At 47.4% G+C, this 23806-nt stretch overlaps 2 protein-coding genes across 2 annotated transcripts in view; both read right to left on the bottom strand.

The window, feature by feature from the left end:
- Positions 1-11508, bottom strand: part of LOC126523026 (cadherin-like and PC-esterase domain-containing protein 1) — a 63008-nt gene extending 51500 nt beyond the window's left edge. The window contains exons 1-2 of the mRNA XM_072288834.1: positions 11376-11508; positions 847-1022 (exon numbers count right to left, since the gene is read on the bottom strand). Of these exons, the coding sequence (XP_072144935.1) occupies positions 847-1022; positions 11376-11420 (221 nt within the window). The 5' untranslated portion in view covers positions 11421-11508. The remainder of the gene's footprint in view (positions 1-846; positions 1023-11375) is intronic.
- Positions 11509-15825: 4317 nt separating this feature from the next.
- The window catches only part of LOC140219084 (uncharacterized), a 146979-nt gene continuing 138998 nt past the window's right edge, over positions 15826-23806 (bottom strand). Inside the window, exons 7-8 of the mRNA XM_072288965.1 lie at positions 23079-23163; positions 15826-16019 (exon numbers count right to left, since the gene is read on the bottom strand). Coding sequence (XP_072145066.1) covers positions 15826-16019; positions 23079-23163 — 279 coding nt within the window. The remainder of the gene's footprint in view (positions 16020-23078; positions 23164-23806) is intronic.

Genomic DNA, 23806 nt, shown 5'->3' with positions numbered 1-23806 from the left:
CGTCCCTGGGGCGTAGACATTTTTTTTATTTTTTATTTATTTGGAGAGTACTGCAGACTATCAGGTGGTCCTAGCAGGAGTGGATATAAATACATTTAACTAATACAAAAATACACGCAATTCAGATTAATCAATGCAAGAACACCAAGTATTGCAACAGCAACAACAAAAAATAAGGGGGAAATGTGATAACAAAAACAAACTAAAAAATGTGTTTTTACAATCGGAGATCGCCGGCAGAGGCCTTCGTCCTGCAGTGGACGTAAGCGTAGGCCGATGATGATGATTGCTTATGCAGTGCGAGGAAATCAAACACACGCTCTGTTCGGATAGAAATATGGCCCCCAGCGTGGGCGTTCCCAACTGGACGCGCCCGTTCTCCCTTCTACGCAAGCTGCCAACAAGCGGATGTCGCGTAACGCCACGCCTTGCACTGCCTCTGCTTCCATGCAAAGATTGAAAAGTGCTTCTGTCTGAGAAAGCTGAAACAAAGCGCAACGCAATGAGACGTGCCTATGAGTCACTGCTGTCTTCGTCTCTCTGCGACGTATAGCTTGCAGTAGAAAGAGATAGTCTGTCGAACTAGTGATGAATAGGACTTCCTCGCGCGTACGTGCAGGGCCTAGTGTCCACAAAAGAACAGCGCGTATAGCGTGAAATGAAATCGTCGCGTCTTCTCGCATTCTTGCGCGACTATAAACTAACGGACCAGTGGTAGCGCGCCTTGTGCTTTGGACAGCTGCCCTCGGGCAATATAATTGCCTACACTTGACCGCTAGGCTAACAGCGCCTGCAGCAGCATCGCAACCACCGCCACCGGAAAAGAGAAAGAGTGAGGTTCCGAACCTGGACCTGCGTAGTCCCTGCGCAGCCGGGGTTGACTGGAGCACGGCCTCGGCCACGAGCAGCGTCCGCACCAGCACGTCGGAGAGGCTCTCCAGTGCTGTCTGCAGAGACTGGCGGCCGTAGTTGCGCTCCACGAATCGCCAGAAGCGAGACAGGGGCTGCACCCGCATGCCAGGCTGCGTAGCAAGAGCGAATGACGCAGAAAGCGGGGGCTAAGTTAGACAAGCGCGGGGCTTGCGAAGCGAAGGACACGTACGTGCGTAGGACACAGCAGGCCCCCCTTAAAGACACGCAATTTGATTTATCGATAACGATCGACGTTCCGATGCTACAAGGGTCGACCTGCGGAGATCGCCGTAGTGATATGCGCCAGGTAAATTTTGTCGCTTCTCGTTCTTTAATGTAGACGGAAGCAGTCGTCACCCGTCGTAAATGCGTCTTTGGTGACGGAGAGGGACGATGGCTTCGTGATGGTCCGCAAACCACTAGACGCGGGATGTGGCGGCGCACGGTTTCGCAGCATGCGTTTCAGAAGCATCTGAACAGTGCGCGTTCGTTCAAAACGTGCAATAACCATGTCCCAGGGCTTGTCACACTCGCTTACACAGAATCGTGCTGAATAACCTGATGCAAGCGTCACTTCTGTTCTTACTTATTTGTTTATGGCCTTCGTGCCAGCCTAGAAAGCAGCGAACTTCCGGGCCATTTGATGTAAATTCCACTCGCACGGCCAGAATGTGTAATGCCAGAATGCCCGGAACTGAAAAAGCAGTGTCAGGGAACACAAAAAGAAAAGCAAATCATCACCGCGCCTGAAGCGAACTAAACGTAGAGAACAAAAGAGATGAAACAAATAAATAAATGAATTAAATGCATAAAGCTTTGGATACGAGCAGTATATACGGCGTTCCGCAACTCTTCGTAACCCCCCGCAGAATGAGATCCCGGGTCGGGTGTTCCGGAGCCACTAGTTCCGTCGTCGCCGTTTCTGGCCGCTACTGCGCTTTTCGCATAATCCGCGCCGTGGAAGGGGCATGAATAAGTTGTCCGCCGTCGTCAGCACACTTTGCGAGCGCTGACGCCAGATACAGGAAACGTATATATTTCTCCTCTTTGCGAGCGTCAAGGCTTCCGCGACCGCCGCCAGCGCTGCGGGAGGCCTTCTTTTCCTCGGAACTGTGAAGACGGCCAGCCGGCCAGCGCACATCCTTTCTCCCGTATTTCGTGCGGGCGCGACTGTCTTAAGAGCGCCGGGTGGCGCGCCTGCGGGTCACTTCGCCACCGAAAATGTGCCGTTTCGCAGCTCCCCCTCATGAAAGTCAAGTGCGGTCGAGGGCAAGCGCATTTTCTGGGTGAGGAATAGACAGGAGGAGTTGCAGTGCCGAGCGGCAACGAAGCGACGCGAGACGCACGAGAAAGGGTTAAGGGAGAGAGAAGTGTGCGATGGTTTCGCTGGTGAGTTCGAGAAACTGGGCTCGGAGGCGGTTATACGTGTGGCCGAACGCCGCGGCGACGGAAATGAGCGAGCCGCTCGGTGCACCGTTTCTCCACGGAGCGGCGCTTTGTCCGTTGTTATAAAGTAGCCGGGAAAGATGCGCTGCCGAAACTCGGCGTGGGATTCGTCGGGCACCGACGTGTATTCAGCCCAGCGAAACGGCATTTCTCTTACTTTTTTTTTCGGTTTTGCATTCGTTGTTAGGAAGTAGGCTATTTGCCTTCTCACTCTGTATTTGTGGTTGGTGTCTCGGCTTCAAATGGGAGCGCGGATGCGGGAATGACACAAGCGTGTTACCGCTAAACGATCACGCATCGCCGCGCACACCTGAGCGAACATGAGCCGAGATCGCCCACGAATGCTCAAAAAAAAAAAAAAAAAAAAAAACACATTGCGCTTTCGTGTTGCAAAATTTGTATGGCGCGCGTCGTTGTGTGACAAGATGTGATCCATGCCACGGCATGCGAGGCAAACTCACGGTAGCGAAGTTTAAGCTGGCCCCACGTCATCCCGTACTATGCCTTACTCTCCTGCGTAATGCCACATTATCCAGGTCTTAGTAACGTTGACTACAGGATAGATGATGCGTCCTGGAGCGCTAGAGTGCGATACGAGCGTGATATTTGTTTAAACATCTGAGGCGACATTTGTCATGTAATGACATAATGTAACACGTATCGAAATGTTGCTCATTACTTGTCATGTAGCGCTGTGCTAAGATACATTTTTTTAGGGTGCTTCTCTAAGAAGCGAAGGAGATTTGACCGGAGCGCGAGCTGTCGCTCTTCGACTAGACTTTGACAGTTACGCCAAGTGTTACAATTCACCTAGTGCTCAACGCATCACCTGGTTAAGGAAAAGAAGCGGCGCGAACTCGCACGCAGAAGGAAAAAAAACAGCATTTCGTTCAATACGAGAAACTGCGTTTGGTTATTTTCTGCTCCAGGATTTCGCCTTTCTCTTCTGTACCGACACTTATTATCTGGCCGTCCTGCAGCACAGGCGGTGGTTTTTATTCTTGATCATTCTTTCGTGTATCACGAGTGATTTTATCAGCAGTCACTGTTGTGAGATGTTTTCCACGTACACTGAGAAAAATAAAATATGCCTTACCGTCCAGCATGGACTCTGAGTCTACGAAGCGATGAAATCAATAGAAGTTGAATGGGAGGAATAAATCGCAAATGACACAAATCTTGTTCGTGCGAATAGTAACAATTTCTCAGCGTGTATTTACAAATCGCTGCGTTAAAGAAACGTCCGATGTGAGGTACTTCCTTTCTTTAAGGTTCCGAAATATGGGCATCTGGACCGCTAAGCTTGGTTTCCCTTTCCACCCCCCTCCCCTCTTCTTTTTAGCTCTTTCCGTCGGTTACCTGCGAAAACCAGAGTATCGCACCCCGACACTCATGAAAGGTTATTACATCGTCGAATATACTGCCACTCCACTTAATGTTTGAGCACCCGATATTCGGCAAAGACCGTAAGGCCTGTAAGCACTGGCCACAGCAGGGGCATGCGACGGTCGCTCCACTCTCGACTTCCGGCCGTCAGTTTAACCGGCCGGGAAAAGTCGTTTGCGAGCTATTAACACCCCCGAATGAATATGTTGATCGCAAGATTGAACGTCGCACCAACACTCAGTATAGGAAAGCAGCGAGGCACAGCATGTCAAGCCAGAATGGATGAACGAGGGCAGCAGAGCGAGAAGGAGTCCAGCCGGCTGCGTCGAAAGGGAGGGCATCTTTCGAGAGTGGAGAGTGGTTCCTGATTTCCGATGCACTTGCCAAGTCGCGAATCAGGGAGGCTTTGTGGCTTCAAAAAAAAAAAAGAAAAGAAAATATCAGACGATGGCCGACGGAGAGGCAGAGGGAACGAAAGAAACTCTGATCTTACATCTTAGAATGAACTATACAGCCAGTGCATGTAAGTAGGCTGTTCAGAAATGCAGTTACTTGGCTGCGACAGCACTCGGGTGCCAGTGCGCGCTGCTTTGGTGTTACTGCAACCCCTGCTTGCCGTGAATTTCTTTAACGCTATGCAGGAAGTGCGACTTTGCATACCAATGCAAGGTAAGGAGACCGTTTCTTACAAGAGATGCTGGTGCCGGTGTTGTAAGCTTTCCGGCGGAACGGCTTCCGTATAAAACTTGGACCCGTCATTTGGTATTCTGATAGCACCGCTGGGTAACTGTGGGCAGGATCTATTCTACTGTCTCGTCGCCCAAAACTATTTCGTTGCCAGTACACCAGATTTGGGACAGGTGCTCCCAAGTTCTTTTACCATATATTCGGCGCTGTCCTAGTGCGATAGTTAACTTCCGAAAACAGTTGTCGCAGTACCTGTGACTACAAAAACAAACAAACATACAAAACAGCCACGAGGGCCGCCTTCATAGTGTGGTGTCGGTTTGACGTCACAAAGCAACTCTGCAGTTATGAGAGACGCCGCGGTGGAGTACTCCGGAGTATTTCTATTTCTTTCTTTCAATATACCTTACAGGTCCCATGCGGAGCATTGAATAAAGGGGGGGGGGGGGGCATCACTGCAAGAGAGTTAGACACCTAGACACGGGAACCGCAAAGATTTGTAAAAATCATCGTTACAAAAACAGGGTTATGGATGAAGAAGATGCGGCATAGCGCACAAGGCAACAAATAAATTTTACCACGAACATTGCTCGTGCACCTGTGGCTGTTTAACCGGCACGAGAACGCTGTTGCGTTTGGCCCCCATCGAAATGTTGCTTCAGGACCAGAAATCAAACCCGCGACATTGGGCTCGCAGCAGCAGAACACCGTAAAAGCAACAGAACACCAGGAGGCGCTCAAAACACGGTTCCCATGCAGTGTCCTCGCATTGGGCGCTCACGGGAAGACTACAAATGAAGCTGTGCAGGGTGATATGGGCTGGACTAGTTTTGAAGTGAGGGAAGCTCGCAGTAAAATTGAGTATGAAGAACGGCTGAGGAATGTGGAAGAGAGTAAATGGGCTGGGAGAGTATTCAGGTATCTGTACAGGAAACACATTGATTCACATTGGAGGAAAAGAACTAGGAAGCTTACCCGCAAGTATGGGGCCTGTAGGTTGGGCAACACAGCAACAAAGAAAGTAAAGCGGAAAGTCAGAGAGCCTGAAATAATCTCATGGGTGGCGGCAATGGAAACGAAAGCTGCCATGAGTAACTACTTAAGAGGAAAAAACGAAACCAGGAAAGAAACCATTTATGATAACTCATAGGGAAGCTCATTACTTTTCGAAGCGAGATCGGGATGCCTTAGAACACGCACGTATAAAACGAGATATAAAAAGGAAGAAGAAGCATGTGCTTGCTGCGGTAAAGCTAGGGAAACAACCGAGCATGTTTTATTAGAATGTGAAGACGTCTACCCAGCGGTCGATTTAGGCACCACTGGCCTCCTTGAAGCCCTTGGGTTCAGCGAGAGCAGGGGAAAAGTAAACATTCCGACAGTAGAGATTAGTAAGAGGCGATTGGAAGATTGGTGGAAGTAGGGAAACGACAGAAAACAGAGACGTACAAAAGCATAGTTCGCAATAGGTGGTCAGAAAATTTGATTGTGGGAGTTCATATTGGTTTTTATCTCTATTTCTTCTTTAATCTAGGTAGGACATTAGGCAGTATATTAGCAAGAGCTTGGTGGCGCAACCCACCACCCCGTTCCAAAGGGGACGCTCATAACATCCATCCATCCATCCATGATGTAGTCGGTCCCGTTCGCCACTCGCAGTATACAGCAAAAGCATAGCCTTCGACATTGGTTTGCCATTTATTGGGTATCTGAAGATTGAACACCGATCGTAAGAATTGCCTTTTTCATAATAAGATACACGTGAGTGCTACGACTTGAAGCAACAACCGTGCTTGAGTTCTTATATTAAGGAAGCTCCAAGATCTACTACCTTCTTGGAAAAAAAAATGTGCTTTAGGAACAACCGCTCCGCTTCGCCGAGCTGCGCCTTTGCATGGCAGACGAGGTATCGAATATAAGGCGAGGCCTGTGTACTGACCTACAGATGGAAGTCGAAGCCCCTCCTGAAAGATTCAACGTCGGTGCGCAGGATGATAGAGGCTTTCTTTTTCCCTTCCTCGTGCATCGAATACGTATTTCCATCTTCATCCAAGAATAACAGGATCGTTCGCCGCGAGCCCATTGTCTGGCCAACTCGCTTGCTCGTTTGCTCGCTTGCTTAGCGTGGTGCTTTTCTATTTTTTTGTTTCTGTTGTATATCGCATATAGTCTTCCCTTCACCTACGCATAACGGATGGTCTTCTGTTTACGAACGTCTCGGAAACAGTATTGAGAAATAAATTCCGCCACACTCTCGTCTCTTCGGTTAACACTACGCAGTATAGTAAGCCAAGAAGGTAAGAAGGTGGCAGAGCTGGTTACCAGATTTTTTTTTTCTTTCTTCAGTGAATGGTAGACGCACTGCAACACCTCAGCCAGCATACCTTCAGCTTTTGCGTACGAGATGGGGAGAAAGAGAACAACGAAGAAAAGCCCACCAGAGAAACAGCGCGTGGCACAGACAGCGTGCTGCAATGCCAAGGGAAAAGGGGGAAGCAACTTCCCCCCACTTTCATCGTTGTCGGCGGAGGAAATAGGATTGCGTCTTCACAGCTTGTATGGGATGCCAAGAAAACGCAAAGAAAGAAAGAGTGGAGAGGCGTGCTAGGGAGGCTAATTCGGGAAGCGCGCATTGCAAGCCTCGCTCACGGCGCAACAAAGCCCTCGGCGAACGTAGGAGATAAACCAGCTATACAAAAAAAGCAAAGTATGCACAGATGAAAACTTAAAGGAAGCCGGCGAAGAGAACAAGACGCGACGGTAGGCCCCGAACAGGGGTGGTACGCGCAAAGCAGAAACGACACTCGCGGGAACAAGGCGTGCAGCGAGAAGTTGGGAACAGTAAATGCAAGAATAAGAGTAAAGCGCAGCCCGAAACAGCAAGCAGAACCGATTGCTCGAACTTATTTGCGCTGTCAAGTCAGGAAATCGCGTTGAGGCCGAATGCGGGCCACTTTCCGGCGTCTCCTTCCCAGCGTCTGCCCAGCCAGTTTGGGCGCTGCACCGAAAGGGGGCGGTCTTTTTGCCTTCGCCCCGTGCCTTCTTCGCACGTCCCGAGCAGCTTTTCCCTAGCCCCCCGCATTTGTTTTTGTTTTATTTCTTTTTGTCCCAGCCCATTTCCTTCCCGAAACGCTTCTCAGTGAGCTTCGCCGCGTCGCAACTCTCGCCTACGTCGCCTTTCGGCCCAAATCATCGTCGTCTGGCATGCGTGCCCCTTTTATAAACTGTCCCAACTTTTTGTTTTTTAATTTTTGTTCTAAAAGCGTGCAGAGGTCTTTATCCGGTACACTTGGTTTCCCCAGCGTCATTCAGTGCACCGAAGGCTAAGGCTCGTCTCTGCCAATAAGTAAAGAGGGCCGATTGTGCTTTTCGAGAAGGTAGGAGGACTCGCCCATTGTGCGGTGCTAAACCTTCCGACAAGCTTCCGCCATTCGAACGGCGTCATCGCGGAGGGTGATTATAGGCGGACGATATTGGAGGACCCTTTCGTCTGGTTAACTTACGCGACACCCATAGACTTGGATACACTGCACGGAATAGACGAGACGGAACGTAGGCTTCTGGCACGTTTTTCCCTCACATCGCGATTTCTCCCCTATCTCCTTACCGTCCCCGTTCTTAGAGCGCATCCCAGTACCCTTCGCACGTCCGCTTAGAGCGCTGAGCGGTCGTCTCTCCAATTTTTAACGCACAGAATTTGGAGGAAGTACAAAAAAACAAGGCTGGGAAGAAATTTGAGACCTGGATATATAAACAAAATGACGGCGCTTGGTGGCGGCGGAGCGTCTATCCAGCGTCGAGGCGCCGTTGCACTGTCAACCTCTTGCGCACACAAAGAAAAAGAAATAAAACTAACGTGCAGTAAGGCAAGACACGCGAGTAGAGTGCAAGAACGTGTACGGAGGAAGAGCGGGAGCGTTTGCTTGGTGTTTCTGCTGCGCTGGGCTGTGTAGGCGCCTTGGCCGCCGCTTAAAGAGGCGTGACATACATTGCTATTGGCGTCCGAGCCTCCATGCCACGGTTGTGTTTCTCAGAGTTGAAGCAGTTGCCTTCTTTCTTCCTTCCTTTATTTTTTTCTAATCTTGCAGACCTTGCACATCTGTTTGCGGAGAGAAATAAATGAAAGAATTATCGCGTTTTATAAATCGACGCATGGAAGGAAAGGAAACTAAATTTAACAAAAGCTAAAGAGAAATGAAGAAAGAAGCCCTAGTTGATGCGCTTCGCGAAGGGCATACGGGTGTCTGCACTTCGTGACAGGGTTCGGGCTTTACTACTGTTATCGTTTATCTTATTTTCGTGCTGTAAACTAAGTTGTTAATTAAGATTCCCTTGAACCTATTTCTTTTTTTTAAACATCTCAAATTTTCTCGTTGTGGCTGTCTCTGTGTTTTCTTAGTTCTTCATTTTTTTCCTCACACTTTTTGCCCGCGTCAGAGTACTTTCAGCGTTCGTTTATTTCGAGCGTGTGCTCCCAGGCACAGCGCTGCCGGCATACTGCAAACTTTACTGGTTGGTGTGGTCTTGTTCCTCGGCGCGATGTCGTCGCACCGAGCGGTCTTGTTACAGCTACGATTCCTGGCTTGATGCCTAACACACGTCCAGCAAGTGGGCATTTCGGCAACCGTCACCTGGCCAATCGGATCGGCTCTCGTCTTCTCCACTTGCAGCACAAAATATGGGGTATTGTTTAAGTTCCTTTCTTTTTTTTTCAAGTTTTCCTTCATTTTCTGAGGCAGGTCTAACCTAGGCCTTAGCATTTAGTTGATTTGGCGTGCTCTCCTTGGATCACAGAAACCTGTTCCAGCGATTATAGTTCGAAGCTCTCTGAAAACAAAATACAGAAGCTTTCATTTCTGATATTTCGCCATCACTGTAACACACCACCGCTTTAAGGTATCGTTCCAGAATGGCGAAAATTGAAGTAGCAGATCCAAGAGAACTTAACGATCAGCCCCGTGAGAACGTTCGATTTGCTCAAAAGAAAGAGGCAACTGTAGTAAGCGAGATTAAAATAAGAAGATAAACAAAGGAAGACCTGAAATCGACGAAGTTGGATAGTGTTACTTCAAACTTGAAGCCTTGAGTTATCTGTCCTAATTCATCCATTCATTGTTTCTTTATTTTTTTGTTACACTAGAAGGCAGGGTTGGCTACAGAACCAGCTGGTTGTTTTTGTTAAGTATAAAAACTGTTGCATTATAGCAAAAAAAATGGCCCTAATAGTTTTCGTTGACATTGCTTTTAAATAACATGGTTCGAAGTTTAAGAGAAACTCGATGTCGCAGAGCACCGCGCTGTGAAATTGCCCGAAAATCATTATTATGTTTACGACCATTTCTTTTGTTAGAGGGAGATCACCATGAATTCTCTTTGACACGAAGTTGACTACAGTTCTTGTACTGCTATCGTTTCGAACCATTAGCACATTTCTGAAAGCTATTGAGACATAAAGAAACTGACGCAAGAAAACGCCAAGCAGAACCCTTATGGATTATGAAAGTCTAACGAAAACGCGGCCATTACTTTCCACCTTTATCCATGCTGTGGTCTTAGACATACCTTCTAAGCATCAAAGCTGCATTTGACAGGCTGATGTGACACCAGGGGCAGTAACGTGACAAAGGGAACTTGATATGTCACGTGATCTATGCACGCACATTTGGCGAATACGTCGGCATCCATTCGTAAGTACCGCTGAGGGGCATAAATTAAACATGTACTCCACTGCAGTTTCAAAATTTTGACAAACGACCCTGTACGCATAGTCACATTTTTGCTTTCATAGTTAAATAGAAAAAAGAAGATCGAACTACAGACAGACAGAGATAGAGAGAGAGAGAGAGAGACAGAAAGAGAAACACAGGAAAGGCAGGGAGGCTAAGCTGACGCACGTCCGTTTTGCTACCCTGCATGGAGGGAGAGGGGATAAAGAGAGAAAGAAGGGAAGAGAGAGAGAGCATCAGTTCTGCGTCATACGTGAAGAAGCGCTTCGAGTCTATAGACGGACGCAGAGACCTGTAGACTTGAAGTAGATTTAGCAGTGGCCTCGTTAATTCCTGCGCCCACACTAGTCCTTATTTATTGATTGGTTCATCCATACACATCGCAGGTTCCAATTTGGAACACTGCGCGAGGTGGTTACAGTAATATTTGGAGTTTGTTTTGGAACACTAATAAGAAATACAACGGAAAAACAGGGAATAAGGTGATCGCACGGTAACGTGAAAACTGAATTGTAGATCGAACATTTCAAAAAAAGAAAGAAGAATACACGCAGTCCCCCTCCCCCCTTTCCCGTCTTATATACCGGTCTTTTTTTCCCGCTTTATATCGCTGTTTTTTTCTTTTCGTTTTATTTTTTCATCTTTTTTTTAGAATTGTAGTTTGTGGAGTCGACTTATATTATGGTCTAAGCTATTTTCCGGTTTTTGCGGTACTTAGAGTGACGAAAATAAGAAGTACAAATCTAACTGGTAGAAGAGTTTGCACAACAGAAACAAATGATCGCACTTTTTTTTTTTTGTAGTAGGTAACACATTATTTGGTGTCCGATTATTACACGACATGCGTAATTGAAGGCGCCAGACATGCTCATATGCAAAAAAAAAGAACAAGAGAACACGGCAGGCACCTAGTACAACGACCTTTAGGGAGTCCTTAGCGCGCAGTGGAATTACTTTAATATAGCTACAAAAAATACCCTAATTAGCGATGTTCTGAAGGTTTGCGGGTCGCGAACAGTAACGATGTGTTTCTGATAGGCTACTTCAGCAGCACGTCGAAAAACCAGGTCGTACTTCTGCCGCTTTCGTTGCCTTCCTTCAACCATAGCTCAATGTTTCGGGCGAACCGAAATCCAACAAGCCCCAGCTTTCTTTATTTTATTATTATTATTATGATTATTATTATTTGCTTTTTGGACGAGCACGCAGTGAACTCACCTTCGCCGAGGTGGGACCTGCGCGGTAGCTCCTCAGGCGCACCATTCCCTCGGTGTGCACGTAGGCGCGCAGGGGAGAGAGCGACGTGACGAGCACGAACACACGCAGGCTCACCGGCTGCCCGTGCACCAGCAAGGGGGCCGAGAGGGCCTGCTGGACCACCGCGCGCCGCGTCGAAGCTCTGCGTCGACAGGAGGGGGGGGGGGGGGGGGGGGGAGAGCAGGACGGAGTGCGCGTTTACAAGGAAACACCCCTAAACGCGGAGTCAACCGCGTACCGGATACTCACTGCAATAATAATACTAATAATAATAATAATAAGAAGAAGAAGAAGAAGAAGAAGGAGAAGAAGAAGAAGAAAATTAAGATGACAGTTATATGTATTTCCGCACGATGTAATGCCATATGTGATGTGACTATGTACGAAGGAAAAGGCAAGGCGTGAAGAGAAAAAAATTAATTATTATTGTTACTATTATGACGATGATGATTTACACTTTCGAAACTAAATGAGGATGTAAGTATGTGTACAACTACCACCCTTAGATCCTTTCCTTTCTGGGGGGGGGGGGGGGGGGAGGGTCTCGCAAGCTTACAAAGTGACGTGGGCACTGCTACGTTTCATGAAAGCGACTGGCCTCAGTGAGCGATTATAGGCGTGGAGTTATGGACATCCGCACGCACTCACACCGGCAGTATCTTCTTCCCTCCCTCTCCTTTCTTTTCTTCCCTTAAACCCCTCATCGTCTGTGTAGGGTCCCAAACCGGACGCGCGTCTGGTTGACCTTCCCATACCTTTCCTTCCTTCATTTTCATCCTCCTCCTAAGGGCGTGCGTCACAGACCGACTTACAATTTTTCCTCACATTTAAGGGCATAAATTATTTCGCAGGTGTTGTAGCATCGAGGGGCACAGCATGCGCGGGAATAGAAATAATAATATTTGTGCGGTTGCGATTCACACGCGCACATACGACTGTCGGCGTGATCTTGAATGTGCGTGATTACTTGTGTACCTCCGACATACGCGGCCTTTCTTTAAAGTGCAATTTTTTCGAGAGCAGCCTATGCACTTGTGTTGGAGTATTTCTTTCTTTTTCTTTATTGCGGTCTTTATTAGCGCTATAACTTCTATACTTCGTCCAAGTTTCGATATTATATTGTTGAAGATATAAGTGGAACGGAGTAGGTGTCGCCAGCGTATGGTGACATAGCTTCCCCCATTCTTGCATCAATATATGCGTATATATATTTGCAAACTGCTTCCCAGTAGGTTCTCTTTCTTGCAATTAATCTAATAACCACCATTCTCCCAAAGCTTCAGCAATCCATAGACTCGCCAAAAAGTTGCACGAAATGCGGCATTGCGCCTAATTGCTTCGCCCGAAAAAATACTCTATGCAGTTCACTGGTAGACCTCGAAACATGCAACCTGTCATAACGTTGATTATTCGCGTGTCTGAATATTGGTTTACAAGCTTTTACAGAACGCTATTCAGGTGCGCTTAAATAGCAAGTCAAGAAATCAGCGTGTTCATCGAGATCAGCGTTTCGCGGGATCGAAGCCCGGCCTTGGCGGCCGCATTTCGCTGGGGCGAATTGCAAAAACACCCGTGTACTTAGGTTTAGGTGCACGTGAAAGAACCCCTGGATGTTCCAAATTTCCTGAGTCCCCCATTACGACGTGCCTCGTAATCATATAGCGGTTTTAGCACGTAAAATTATATAATTTCATTCCTTTTTCCTTTTCTTTCTTTTTTTTTTTAATATCAACATCAGCATTCCGCACCGGTACCAACAGTGTGCTATTTTCCATTCTCCTGTGCGGCGCTAAATTTACGAATACTTGGCCACATAACATCACCGTTCGAAAACTTATTGCTTACAAAATAGCACACACGTACTGTACATCTTTTTGCGCACTACGTCGGCGCGGGAACAAACATTTTCCCTGCATTTAAGAAAAGATTTTCCTTGTAGTCAGTCCTTGATTGATTGATTCGAGCTTCAACGTCCCCAACCGACATCGGGGCTGCGAGCCATGCTGTACTGGAGGACTCCGGAATAATTTCGACCCCTCAGGCTTGCTTAACGTGCCGCAAATGCACGGTACACGAACGCTCTTGCATTTCGCCTCCGTCGAAATGCGGCCACCGCGGCTGTGAACCAAAGCAGTGGATTCGTAAACTTTGCCACGTTTAACACGTGCGATTAATGTAAGCACATAACGTGATCGTAACACGTGTGATGACGTGTAAAAGTTCGAGACGCCCTTGCGCTTGTATAACAATAAAACGCGTTGTTGTTGATGCGTTTCCCGAGGTCCCCAATGAGTCCTAGAAATCCAATAAACGAGAGAACGAACATCAGAAAGAAAAAAAGATTTCGCGCATACGCCGGCAGAGTGCAGCGCTGGCGGTCTTTCTTTTACGCGCGGCGTTTTACGATCCTGACTCGTCCCTTCACGGGTCACGCTACACTGTGTGTAGCGTGTGGACGGCTACACGCCGACTGAGTTGTTACTTTGCTTTAGAGGTGCGGCGTATCCGTTGACACTTGCATAATGGAAAGTGCGAAATACTGCTTCGCGCTATAGCGCTTTTACGCGCGAGGCAAGAGCCCGATGCATGCACGCGGACGGTGACTCCAGCTCTGACGAGAGTGCTTGCGAAAGAGCGCTGCTACGGGAGAAATTTGGGCCTTTTTCGGGGGGGTCTAGGTAAGGCAAGCATTAATAAATGAAGAAGAAAGAGGAGCAATCGGAAAGTTTTTCTTTAAGAAACGAAATGTAAACAACGCTTCGATTCTCTTGGACTCTGTTACGAGTCACTTTCAACGAGTGTTTTCTAAAAGTTATTTCAATGTTCGAAGAGAAGATTCATAAAAAGGCAAATCGCCACACTGCACCGATAAAGAAAAATATGCCTATTTTTTTTACATTCTTAACTAGCTTAAGTAGTAGTAAAAAAAATGCATTCAGGATTATCGATTGCCAGAACCTCTCTCGGTTAAATACCATTCATTTTGTATACACACTATACAGAAATTTTAAGACACGGCGCTTAACGGGAACTACAGGCTCGTGCGTCGTGTTTTACAATTTAAGGTTTGTCGCTATTAAAAACAGCATTGCATGTCGACGACATTTTGGATTGCCTCAAATTAAACAGCCGTTCATAGTGAATAAAACAAAAATATGTTAGACCAGTCAGCTCGTGAGAAAGATATCAGGAACCTCAGAAACAAACAGAAAAAAAGAAGACAGAAAAGAAAGGAAAACATACACGCGAATTTTCTAGCGCATGTTTACAACCCTTTATTTCTAACGTTTGAATAGATAGCTAACGCTGGCTAACAAACGATAGCTAACACGCGATGTAATGCACTTATTTGGCTAAGGAAACTAAAAAAAAAAAAACGCACAGGACATCTATTCTGAATTCAAGGTGAACTGTCCCTAACTGTCATTCTTGATCCGCTTTGCATCAACACCTCCGTCACTTGTCACACGTATGCATGATTCCTGTTTTTACAAAATTATTTTCGAAAATTTCATGCAGAAAGCTGCCTTCAAAGCAGGCTACTTTATTATTAAAGGGAATTACAAAAAGAAACACTAAATGTGTTCATACTGATAAAATACTCGTTGGAAACTAGTTTGGCCAATTTCGCGTTAATATCTTGTTTGCTATAAAATTAAATCAAGGTCAAGCATACATTCATTTGTCTTTTTTTTTTCTTTAGTTCGCTCCAAGACCTCAACGCCGCTTCCTCAGATTGATCTCGCGAGCGTCAAAGTGTTTTCTCGCATTTGGGCGGTTGGGACGCGGTAAAAGCTTTCAAAGCTTTCAAAACCTTGTAACGTCATTCGTTGGCTCTTTTCGAATGCAATGCAGTACATTTCCAAGAATTTAAGAAAAATAGAGAGCGAGAGAGATTACCCACGCCCGAGTAGACACCATGAAAACCCATGACCTCACGGCAAGCTAGTGCGAAAACTTCACGGTGGCGCCGCCACCCGTCTTTCATTTTTGCATCTTCTTTGACTTGGGAAAATTCCTCTTGCAGAATTAGGGACATTTCTCTGTTTTTATTTTCGTATCGTTAGAAGGTCCTTAACTTATACAACTCAAATATTCTTCTTCTTTCGAGTCCTTCTAATACATCTTTGGCCCTGAAACGTAGCAGACATGCACAGGCTATTAATGTCACGCCAAATTTATGCCATCTAACTGGGATCGTGATCCAGTCATCAAATTCTTGCAAGTGGTGAACTTGCCGATGGATGCACATCGGGGTTATCAGTGATGCGTAATCGTCATGCAGCGTGTCTGGAAGCGAGGAGATTAACACCGATAAACGCAGAGCTATACACACGCTAACACCACGCATGGTGTATGTTTACGAGTTGGACGCTACGCATAAGCAAAAGGACGGGTTGGAGGTTTACACTCACTGCTGGATACGAGCTCTTCCCAGTGGAGTGAAAATGTCCAGCGCCTCGGGGGTGCTCTCCTTGGCTCCGGGGGCGAGCGGGGTGAGCAGCCAGTGGGCCGAGTAACCCAGGGCGTCGGCCACGTTGACGAACTGCTGGTACTGGCTCGGAAGCACGAAGCACAGAGGAACCAGCGAAGCCTTCATCACGCCTGCACGCAGTCGAAGCAGAGGGAAAAGGTCAAACAGGAAAGGGCAAGCGATGGGCACGTGATGACAAGAATGGTTGCCAGAATTGTCTTTTATAGACGAACCTCAATTTGAGAGAGAAGCGGCTTGCACGTAGCCCAAATAGCGCCAAGAAAGTGGGAGTGAGCACATTGCAGGAAGGACAGGCGTAGCTTGGCGTTTAAAAGTAAGTTTAGCCTTTGCTTTGTGTTGTTTAGGCTTCCATGTATTTGTAGAAAGTGTCATGCAAATTGAAAGTCCTGTGCTATGTCACCTCCTCAAGCGCTGTTTCAGGCAATAAATTAAAGTGAACTGACAAAGCGACTAACTCTTCTCGCAACGAATGGACTTTCACAAGAGAGCACAAATAGAGATAGAGTGAGAGAGAATATTGGTGTCACCAAAGCTTGCGTCACGAAAATAGATTGACGTGCAAGAGCGCAGAATAAGCTCGAAATAAACGTGGTCATATGTCAATTTCAGTTTTTTTCTGCCTTTCTTCCTACACATATTTCTTTCTGCACTTTCCCAAAGCTCTACTTTATTTTCATTTAGAAAACTTGACTAGATAACGGGTTTAGTTCACGATCAAGCCTAAATGAATTGCGTCAAACTGAGTTCCCTTAAACTTGTCTCTTTCATATCTGTAATCATTTAAAAAAAAAAGATTAAAGCAAAACTCATTTCACAATGAGAGCCGACGGATAATGCGAATAGCAATCAATTCACACAGTCGTCATTTGTCGCGTAACGGATCCTCCTCACCCCGTCACGGCACCGGCGTGCGTCAGGAAAGAGCGCTTCCTTGCCGATTCTAAATGAAGAAAATTCACGCAGAAACTCCTGTGGGAGTTGCCTAAGTATGTGTAGTCATTGTGCCACTTGGTTATATCCATGCAACCGAGCGTCATTATCAATGTTATGAAACTTAATCCCGCCAGTATAATCCCGCCAGCACTGCGGTGACACGAACTGCGGCCGACTGCGGCGCAAGGTGAATTGATGATGCAAGCAAACTACTGCAGGTGGTGGTGCCAGGCGCGCTGATGTTCCCATCATTATAAGCCATTATCGCTCTGAGCACCTTATCTATCTGCGTCGAACCATTATCAACCGTGATGAACCGTACTCCGGTGGTGGCTGCCTATGGCGCGGCCACGCAGGCCTTATCTTGAAAGCGATCTGCGATCGGGACAGAGAGCGCCAAGTGCTGATAGCTTCGTGTGCGCTGTGTTCTCGCCACTTATTTCGCGTAGAAGCGAGAGGCAGTCCGAAGGTGAATCCGCTCGATGCTGCGGGCCCTATCTTGAAAGCGATCGTCTTATGTGATGGGCAGACGGACGGACGGGTTACCTCGTTGGGTAGGCATAGGAATGCCTACGCATGTAAAACTGGACGCCAGCGACGTTGACCCATGCGTCGCCGGAGCGTACTACGTTATACCGTTACATTTACGTTACATATGTTATTATTTCTTATGATCCACCGATCACGACGGGTTGATCGGGATGAGAATGCAGGTGGAGCGCAGTCCGGACCATCGACGAAGCACGAAAATGAAAAGTATTGGAGTAGAATTGTGGCATGATACCTGCCTTATGGCGCACGCTGGGGCATTCTTTTTCTTTTTTTTTTGTAGTTGCTGACCGCCTTTCCTCGCAAGGTGTGGCAGGCACATTGGCGCGTAGGAGCAAGCTGGCGCATGCAAGCACGCGATAGAAAGCGTACGTGTAGTTAGGGTTTAACAACTACCTCACGCTCTACCATCCGGCTACCTTCGTAAACAAGGTCTGGAGGTGACGTGGGAAAAGTGCGCAGTGATGGCGTTCACCCGGAAGCCAGTGTCTACATACGCCATATCAATCAATGGACAAGTTATATCGTCCAGGAGGAGTCACAGGGTCTTGGATGTTTTGAATGACAGTGACTTGTCCTGGACTCCTCGCGTGAACCACGTGAAAAAGCGACTGATTGCTATATGTCATCTACTCAGGTTCCTTGCAGGAAAGAACTGGGGTGTGTCCACACAATCCATGTTACAGCTCTACAGGGTGTTGTTTGTTGGGTTCCTCCGGTACAGCCTACCTGTTATATCCAACACTTGCAGAACCACTTTGCGTACAGTTCAAAGCATTCAAGCCCAAGCTCTGAGGATATGCCTTGGATTACGACGTAGTGCGTCAACGGTTGAAACTATTGCCATTGCTCATGATTATTCCATTACGAGGCACATCGCCGTCGGGACAATGCGTGCCCATGTCGGGCACATTGTCCGGGCCCCTTGCCACCACCTCGCCGCGCTCACCATGAAAAGACACCGCACGTCATTTAGCACAACTGCCAGTGCATAGCATGCTTCGCTTAAATCAGAGTAACACACCTGCGGCCAGGTTGGTGTCTACGCCATGGTGTTTGTGCCGTCCTGAAGTGCCCCTCAGAATTCCAGGACTTCAGAAAATGTCAGATCTACCACCTCACGCACTAAATCAATTTTTTTAATGCGAGGGTTAATGCCTCAGGGCATACAGGGGGGTATAGGATGCGGCAGGACAAGGTTAATTAAATGAATGAAAAAAGATTTGTAGATCCAATAAAGTCCAGGAGGGATCGATAATGTGGTCCCTGCGTACAAGCCGTGTAGTGGCTAGGACTATGCGGCGAAAATCCCACTGCTGCGAGGTACCGAATCCTCGCCGGTTTCAACGCAGGGCAAACCCACAGCAGGTGGTGGATGTCGGCTTCAGCATTTCGCGATTTGCAGACTGGACACCCAGGGCTGGCGAAACTATAACTGGCAAAAGTGCGGCCACTTCCGAGTCACGGCAGGAGCGAGGGCAACCCCGACGCGGATCCTCCGAAGCGCAACCTCCTCTGCACGGGTAAGACCGCGGGGAAATGTTACCGCACACGGAGGTATGAGAGCACGTGTGCGGCGCCGGAAGTGCTCCTTTCTTGTTAAAAGGAGGGTGGCATCATCTAGGTGAAGGAGCTGAGGCAGTGACGATGGAGAGGTCACTAGACGGGTCGTAGAATCTGCACGGCTTTGGAAGCTGAGAAGGTCGCACGGCATCCACTCGATATATATTTGCTGCTTGGATGCGTGGCGCCAGAAGATGGATCTGCTGGCATATTTCAGGGCTGCGACTGACGCGTCGCAGGAGCCGCGTCACATGGAGGACACCAGTGCGGATGACGATGCGGGCCATGGGGATCACGGGAAAGGCGGCCACAGAGCATATCGTTTGTCGAGCAGCAAGGAGCTCAGCACAAAAGGAGGAAGGAGGCTCTTGAAGTTGAAACCGGGACGTCTTATTCAGCGCAGGTGCTCAAGTACAATAGAGTGCAGTGGTCGTTTCACAGCTCTGGATGCTTACTCTTGTTGTACGAGAGATAAAGTAGCCACGTACACATCTATACTGACGTACCGACCACATCGACCAGTTCTGGGGGTGCTGTGTTCATACCGACATGAGGAGTAACACTGCGATTCAAGGCGCCACATGTCACGACGTACACGGCTGCGGAACTCACGGCTCTGCCCAGTGCGTTTCAATTTATTGACACATAGAGTCCTGGTACGTGGGCCATGTTTTCCGACTCGAGACCGGCTTTACACATCATGAAGTCAATTCTCATATGTGGAGCTCACGAACAGCTAGCATACGAACTCGTGAAACTTCATCACGACGTCGAACAGAAAGGCCACAAAATTATTTTCCAGTGGCTACGTGGCCATTGCAGGATCAGTCAAAATGATCAAGCAGACAAACCTGCCCGAGAGTCACATCAAGAACAACACAGCGTTCCCATTCCTCTTTCCGGAACAGACGCTACAAGACAACTTCGTAACCTGGCACGCAAGCTCTCTTTAACAGAGTAGAACAGCCCAATTATAAGGCGCAACAGGTTGTACGAACTGAACCCTTCGCTCCAACTCCAACCTCCACCCGGGCTTCACCGACGTGAGGCATCGCTTCTGTTCCGGCTGTGATTGGGAGTGCCTTTCACGAAGGCGTACACTACTTTGATCGGAATGACCGCCAGTGCTGCATGCGACGTATGCGGCGTGGAAGAGAACATCAAACATTTATTGTGCCATTGTCATCGATTTCAATTGGAAAGACAACATTACCTATCGCATTGCGACGACTGGACGATCGGCCGTTGTAAGTGCAGGTGCTACTTGAAGACCGTCCCTATCGGTCGTCGGCCCACAAAGCTATGAAGGCACTTTTGTCTTTCTAGAAGGCGATTGGCCTACGTGAACGCCTTTGACTCGCTCAGGCCCTCCACGTGCGTGCGCGAACTCACCGCGGCTTTCTTCCCCCTCCCCTCCCTCTCTCTATCTTATCTTTCTATTCGCTCTTGCCCGTCCCCCAGAGTAGGGTAGCCAACCAGACGCATTTCCCGTTAACATCCCTGCCCTCCCTCTTTATTTCATCCTCCTCCTCCTGAAGTATGTTGGATGCAAACGATACATCTACATCAACTATGCGTCTTACAGACGACGTAGCGAACATGCTGAATATTCTATTAAGGTCTTCCTACATCTGCGAATAGAAAAATGCTTTATTTCTAATTTATTTTTTTCACTTGAGCAGCATTTTCAAAGAAGACGACGACAAAAAACGGTCCAATAGAACCACCGAATTTTCGATTTGACAGAATCCACCTACTCGTTCAGACGGTTGCTTTTCATTATTCGAAGTGTGTGAGTGACCGAAAGCGATGTCTGCAAAAGCTGAGCAAAGCGTTCTTCCCGTCTGCTAGCAGACTTATTTCTAGTGTCTAGATACTTAGACTTATAAAAGGCCAGCAATACATTCGTACAGAACAGAAGCCAAACGTACAAATTACGCCACCAGTGAGTTCTTTACTTCCCCGCTTGCCATGCGCACTTTTTTTATCGTAAGCTATATCGGGACCGCATTCGATCAAAAGGTACTACGCCTTTCTCTAACATTGCCCCAAGAAAGAGAGAGAGAAACAGTTCGACACAGCGAACAATTGGCACAACATCATCAAAGCGACGGGGAAAAGAAAGCGTGGGCACACGCCCGGCACGCTTGGAAAAAGAAGCTTCAACTGTGACACTTATCTCTCTACGAAGCGAGGAGCGCGCCCGCTCGGGTGTGCGGCTTCAAAAGAAACCGCCCACAACTCGCTCAGTGCATTAGCTTATTGAAGAGGCGCACACAAAAGCGGCCCGTGTTCGGAGAGAGGGCAATATCGGCAAATCGACTCGGCGGGCGCCCCCCCGCATCGAAAGCGTGGCCGTGTCTCCCACGAGAAGATTGTTACGGGGCGACATTCGCGCCATCCTTCCAATGGGACAGAAGGTTCGGCTTTTTTTGCGGCTCCTTGCGTCCCGCGTGATGTTGGCTAGCGTCCCTCTTTCCCGCGCACTCTTATCGCATTCAACGCATCTCTCGAACAGTTTGCTCCGCGAAAATGCATCACGGTAATTGTCCCCAAAATTTTTTTTTTAAATCTGTTTCCAGCGATCTGACCTGCTGCTAAATATAGAAGTCGAAAAAGCAAGCGTCTCTCTGCAAGTCGCGTTAAACGATGTAAATGAAAGCTGAGTGCAATCACTGATTGCTGTGGTAGAGAGTGCGAGCAGTTCGTCTTTGGTACAGAGATATGTGTTTGTTGCCTTGTCTTTATTGGTGGACGCGAAACAAGTAGAGGCATAACGATGCGGCGAATCGACGCACAATGCCTAACAGCTACAGCGGTGAGTTGGTTGCGGCGAAAAATGTTTCTCTTAAAGTGACAATCATTAAATGTACTTTAGTTTCGAATTAACGAGGCCTTCTTTCAGACGCTATAGGTCATAAAAAGGTAGCAAAATGACTAATTTATTCATGCACGCAAAAAGTAATTCATCACTATGATGCTATCCCGCTCCTATATTGAGCGCACCTCTCGCGCGAGCATACCGTTTTTCATTATTCGATCAGGAAACACAATTCCAGTGCTGAACGATCTGACCTGCCAGTAAATGGCATTCAGGTGCTCTGTGTCTCTGCAAAGCGCATTTAGCAAAGTAGAAAAACTGAGCGCCGTCACTGATCGCTGTGTTGCCCGATGCGAACCATTAATATTTGGTACAGATATATATGTTTGTTTGTTCTTTTATATCTGCAGATCGGAAATATATGGAAGCATAACAAAGCAATGAATCGACCGAACATGCCGAAGAGCTACAGGATGTATACAGTGATTACTCGATTATGGTGAAATGTGAAAGATCTTGAAATGTTTTACGAAGTCCCTTTGAAATGGTCGACGAAACAATAAAATACTGAAGTGAGTATTTTAAGTAGGTGCGCGAAATATACACCATTTATCGACACTATCACACTCCTATGAAAAGAACCATATTGCACAAAGGTACCTTTCTTAGTCAGAAAAGTTAATTTTAGTACCATACTATACCAGACTTCCACAACCTCGTTGTAATACTTATGTATTCCAAGCATTCCCCTTAAAGCTACTAGCTGAGCAAAACAAAAATTACTGAAGCGAACCAAGATAGCACATGTACGGATGCACCCGCCGTGGTTGCTCAGTGGCTATGGTGTTGGGCTGCTGAGCACGAGGTCGCGGGATTGAATCCCGGCCACGGCGGCTGCATTTCGATGGGGGCGAAATGCAAAAACACCCGTGTACTTAGATTTAGGTGCACGTTAAAGAAGCCCAGGTGGTCAAAATTTCCGGAGTCCTCCACTACGGCGTGCCTCATTATCAGAAAGTGGTTTTGGCACGTAAAACACCATAATTAAATTAATTGAATTAATTATGCACGGATGAATGAAGCTACTATTATTGTGTGAAACGTTACAATTTAGCGTTCAACCTATTTATTTTGCTGTCATTTTGGCTAAAATGACTTTACGCACGTAAGTCAGCATGTTCGACGACTCAGAACACGGATTATAAGTAAAACTACTCAATTACCGCTCATAACATGCAGGTATTTTAGTCTATAGTGCGAGAGGTCATAGGGTAATTATAGCTTATAAATTTTGCATTCCTACCTGGTATCTTCCTGGCATCATTCATGGTGTTGCAGAAAGCATCTTTCTTGAGGAGCACGTTCTTCAGGCCGGGGATCTTGTTCACCTGCGATGAAGAAGTTGTTGTTGTGAAGCTATGCACTCAAGTGTCTTTAATATCGTCCTACGCGTCCCGCGTTTAGAGAGAGAAACATCACAGTTTACGTACAGCGTCTTGCAGAGTACGCTGTCATCGGTCGGTAGTACTGACCGGTACTGGGCGAACGAATTGTAAATGCGTAGCGCACAAAGATGACGCTCATCACAAATCCCGCATATGATGAAGTGGCAACTCCAGTCACAAATTAGCTGCTGTCAAATTCAATCTCACAGAGGCGCTCAATTGCTCTAGCATTTAGAGGCGATATGCCGGCATCGTGCGTCGAGTGCTTCCCCGTTATTATTGTTCCAAGTGAAAGAGTTAATTAGGAAGGAGTCAAAGACAGGCTGCCAACTGGCTTCGGAAGGAACACAACGACCGCTGGTTAAGAAGAGCGCGTGAGAGTTAAACAGAGATGACAGAAAGAATAACATGGGATAGAGGGAGGACAGGAAGGCTCCAATGACTCAGCCAGGGGGCGCAGCAAGGTCGCTGAATGTAAAGTCCCTTGATAATTTGAAAGTACCGCCACTCTTTGAACTCTGCCGCCGCCGCGATCCCTCCTCGCCTCCTCGTCACTCCTTGCGCGTCCCCCCCTCCCTCCGCGGGA

Source organism: Dermacentor andersoni, chromosome 6, assembly GCF_023375885.2.
Source record: "Dermacentor andersoni chromosome 6, qqDerAnde1_hic_scaffold, whole genome shotgun sequence".
NCBI lineage: Eukaryota > Metazoa > Arthropoda > Arachnida > Ixodida > Ixodidae > Dermacentor > Dermacentor andersoni.
Note: the sequence above shows the minus strand (reverse complement) of the source record. Positions and strands in the feature narration are given on the sequence as shown.